Source organism: Rhinopithecus bieti, unplaced genomic scaffold, assembly GCF_001698545.2.
Source record: "Rhinopithecus bieti isolate Rb0 unplaced genomic scaffold, ASM169854v2 scaffold_49857, whole genome shotgun sequence".
Taxonomy (NCBI): domain Eukaryota; kingdom Metazoa; phylum Chordata; class Mammalia; order Primates; family Cercopithecidae; genus Rhinopithecus; species Rhinopithecus bieti.
Genome location: NW_016819477.1, coordinates 119 through 4,588, shown reverse-complemented (window position 1 = coordinate 4,588; position 4,470 = coordinate 119). Strand labels below are relative to the sequence as shown.

The 4,470-nt window shown below is 37.0% G+C and overlaps 1 protein-coding gene across 1 annotated transcript in view; it reads right to left on the bottom strand.

The window, feature by feature from the left end:
- LOC108519759 (cilia- and flagella-associated protein 47-like) overlaps positions 1-4,247 on the bottom strand; it is a 17,585-nt gene extending 13,338 nt beyond the window's left edge. The window contains exons 1-3 of the mRNA XM_017858977.1: positions 4,072-4,247; positions 3,218-3,404; positions 3,025-3,121 (exon numbers count right to left, since the gene is read on the bottom strand). Of these exons, the coding sequence (XP_017714466.1) occupies positions 3,025-3,121; positions 3,218-3,404; positions 4,072-4,247 (460 nt within the window). The remainder of the gene's footprint in view (positions 1-3,024; positions 3,122-3,217; positions 3,405-4,071) is intronic.
- Positions 4,248-4,470: the final 223 nt, after the last annotated feature.

Sequence of the window (4,470 nt, the reverse complement as noted above, 5' to 3'; positions counted from 1 at the left end):
TTTTTTTTCCAGATGATCATAATTAAATGTTTGGACATTATTGGCTATAATTCAATATAAATATATTCTAATTATATGGAAAATTATATGACTAAATAAGAACCATTCACTATAACTTATCTTAGCACCTTAATTTGCAACACTTCAACACCTCCTCTATTCCCACTAGTGCAAGTATTTTGTTTACTTAACTATAATTTACGGAAACTGGTGAATTTCCCATGACCCATTGCTTAAGTTTTCCCCTTAAAATGCCCAGGATTTTATATCAAAGCAATTTTAATAATTTTAAGTTTTGCCCTGCCTTTTAGTTAAAACTGGCATATAGTAAACTGAACATACTTAAAGTATAGAATTTCATTAGTGTTCATATATGCATACACCTGTGAAACAATCACCACGATAAAGAGTGAACATTCACCACTCCAAACATTTTGTGGCCCTTTACATTCCTTCTCTCCTACCATTCTACATGTTTTACATGCTGAATTCCCCTAGAGACAGAATCAGCCCATGCACACCAATCAATCATCCTTTGTCCACATCTTCCTCATGGTCACCTTAACTGTGGTTAGAATGAAATGAGAACTCCCAATTCAGACCATTATAGCCACAACTTCTTTAATCATAATTGTCCTTCAATTAGTTGGTGAAAACGGACCTAGAAGGGTATACTGTATAGCACTTCTGCAAGTTTAAAAGGAGTTTTCACTTGTTCTCCTAACTCACAGTCAGCCCAGATGCCTCATGTCTTTACCTCACACAGGTATCTGTCTCTGTTCAAATATACTTCTCAGAGATGTTAACCACCTGGTAAAAGAGACTCTCCATGAAAACATTCTATTATTCTCGATCTACTTAACCTGCTTTATGTTTCTTCACACCTTGTATACCAATGATGTATTATATAAGGATAGGTTTATTATCTTCCTCCCACCTCACCCAAATGTAATCTCTATTAGAGCAGGGGCTCAGTCTGTTTTCTTCATTGCTGTATCTCCAGAACCCAGAACTGTGTCTAGTATATGGTGGTCATTCAATTAACACTTATAAAATGACTAAATGGATAAAGGAATTACAATTAGACTTTAAGCATTTTCTAATGCAGCATACTCATCTTACGGATGAAGTGTTTTCACTAAAACTTTCTAAACACTTATTATGTGTAAGTTACTCGGTTCACACAATTATACTATAGGGTAGGCAATATTATCACTTCCCATTTCACAAATGAAGAAACTGAGACCTGCAGAGGTAAACCCTAATGTCACTGCACTAGTAGGCTGCAGAACCAAACCCAGTTTGGTCTCATTACAGAGCCTTCCTACTCTATAGCACACATGGTGTTCCTGAAGCATACAAACACAATTCCAGAGGGAACTAAGCTAAGAATCCAAGTTGCAGGTATATCTATATTATGCTACAGATAAACACATACACAGAACATTTTCTATAATAAGAAAGCAAATATTTGAATAAAAAATTGGGCAAAGAGGCCGGGCGCAGTGGCTCATGCCTGTAATCCCAGCACTTTGGGAGACCAAAGCAGGCGGATCACAAGATCAGGAGATCGAGACCATCCTGGCTAACACAGTGAAACCCTGTCTCTACTAAAACTACAAAAAATTAGCCAGATGTGGTGGCGGGCGCCTGTAGTCCCAGCTACTCGGGAGGTTGAGGCAGGAGAATGGCATGAACCCAGGAGGCAGAGCTTGCAGTGAGCTGAGATCACACCACTGCACTCCAGCCTGGGCGACAGAGCAAGACTCCGTTTCAATAAATAAATAAATAAATAAATGGGCAAAGAATTTAAAAGACATTTCTCCAAAGACTATATACGACATACATAGACATTTGTCTAAGTACATGAAAATATATTCAACATCTTATTCATTTAGGGAAATGAATATCAAATCCACAATGAGATAACATTTCATACTCACTAGTAGGTCTATAATCAAAAGACAGAAAATAATAGTGCTGGTGAGAATGTTGAAGAAATTGTGACCCTTATACATTGCTGATAGGATTACAACTTTGTGCAATCACTTTGGAAAACATTTTAGAGGGTTTTTTTTTTTAAGTTAGATATAAATTTATTGTACAACCCAGAAATTCCACTCCTAGAAATCAGATAATTTTATGTGAATGTTCATAGCAGCATTATTGATCATAGCCTCAAATTGAAAACAACTTAATGTCCATCAACTGGGGAACTGATAAACAAAATGTGGTATACTCATAAAACAGGGTGCTGTTTCAACAGAAAAAGGACAAAAATATTCATACTACCACATGGGTGAACCTCAAAAACATTATGCTAAGTGTAACAAGCAATATATGAAAGACTACATATTGCATAATTCCATTTATTTTCAGAATAGGCAACTGTATAGAGATAGAAAGTTGATTAATGGTTGTCTGAGGCAAGGGGTAGAAATAGTAACTGGGAGGGGCACGGTAGCTCACACCTGTAAACCCAGCATTTTGGGAGGCCAAGGCTGGTGGGTCACTTTAGGTCAGGAGTTCGAGACCAGCCTGGCCAACATGGTGAAACCACATCATAACTAAAAATACAAAAAATTAGCTGGATGTGGTGGTGCTGCACGTGTAATTCTAGCTACTCGAGAGACTGAGTCAGGAGAATCGCTTGAACCCGGGAGGTGGAGGTTGTAGTGAACCGAGATCATGCCACTGTACTCCAGCCTGAGCAACAGAGTGAGACTCTGTCTCAAAAAAAAAAAAAGAAAGAAAGAAAGAAATAGAGAGTAACCGCATACGGGCATGATAGTGATGGCAGCATTCTAAAATTAAATTGCGAAGGTGGTTATATAACTTTAAATTTACTAAAGTTCATTCTCATTCTCTCAGTCATACTTAATGAATATGACTACTCTGAGGACTTCTTATATTTCCAAAGGTGACACTTGCATACTTTAAATTTTATGAAATATAAATAATACTTTAAGAAATCTTTTTTTTATAAAAAACTAAAGGCTATAGTAGGTTTTTGTGTATTCTCACCAACAATTACTTGATGAATTTGCTTTGGTGTCAAAATTAAGCTGCAATCACGTTTTTCCTGTGGTGTGGATGGTTCTGATTTAAGTCCCTTGTGAACCTGTAAAAAATCATATTTTTCCAGAATTATTCATTATTAGCAAAAGCTATTTTAAGAAATCTCATGGAATAACCAAATGTAAAATATTACACATGCCTTTCTTCTCAGGGACTCTTCCTCCTGGGATGCTATACTCCTAGTGGTTAACAATCTATTAGCTCTGATTGAATTCGCTGCTGAAGACAGCTCCTCTTTTATTTCCGCTTCTGAGAGTGAGGGTGACTTTAGACCTGATCCTGGCTCTAAGCCTATGTCTGTATCATCATATGAATACATGTGCTCCCTATAAAATTAATAATAATAATAATCAGTAATTGAGGTCAAGTCATTCAGAAAATGCATCTGTAAATTCAAGCATTTCCCACAGTGGATACTGCTGCTGCCTCACTCATATCCACTTAACCAGACTGGTGCACTAATCCACATAAAATTGTCCTCCGCTGAGGAGACTCCCTTCTCAAACACCTCATCCAGGAAATTATGCTCATGCTTGCCACACCCAGGGACAGTCAATGACTGATATGGAACACAAAAGACAAGCCTCTTTGGCTCAAGCCAGCAACAACTACGTGGTAAAATTTAGTCTCAAGAGACCCTGAGTGTCAACTTTATTTGAAACACATCTTTCCTCAGCTCTCACCCCTTCCCTATTCTGCTTCCCTCATTCTGTACAGGTTTCCCCTGAGAGCACATACTCCATAAATCATAGGCACTGGAATCCCTGTCTCAAGATCTGCTTCTGGGGAAACCCATCTAAGACACTTCCAAGTCAAAAGGTAACAAAAGAAATAATTGTAGTTAAAGCAGCTCAGTGTTTTGCTTTTATCATGTATCGAAATGTAGTTTACAACATCTAAAATAAAAAAGAAACCAAAGAGTAAAAAAAAAAAAAAATCTGACTCTGTAGACACCATGATCTGTTGCATATTTTTTGAGGAACTGAACATTACCTCTCTGCTTGTTTCTTCTGCAAGCGCGCACTTCTTAAATATTTAAGATACATTGCATAATAGTTTTCATGTAATTTCTTTTGCTGTTTTTCAAGTGTAGTATATGCATAATCAGGATTCACATAGTCAAATCTTGGAACTTTTGTGAAAATTGGCCTGCAATATAAGCAAGTCATGTTAATATTTTTATATATGCATTTGTTCAATCAGTATTTAATGAGAGTCTCCTAGCCAATTTCCACATGAGGTGTTGGGTGTGGAATGGCAAATAGGACAGATTCTAGGTCCTTCCCCTCTATGCTATTCTATATCAAGACATGATTACATGTAGAACTAGAGCGAAGCCTATTTTTTCTTAATCTAATCAAAAAACAATCCATTGTAAGGTCACTGGGATAT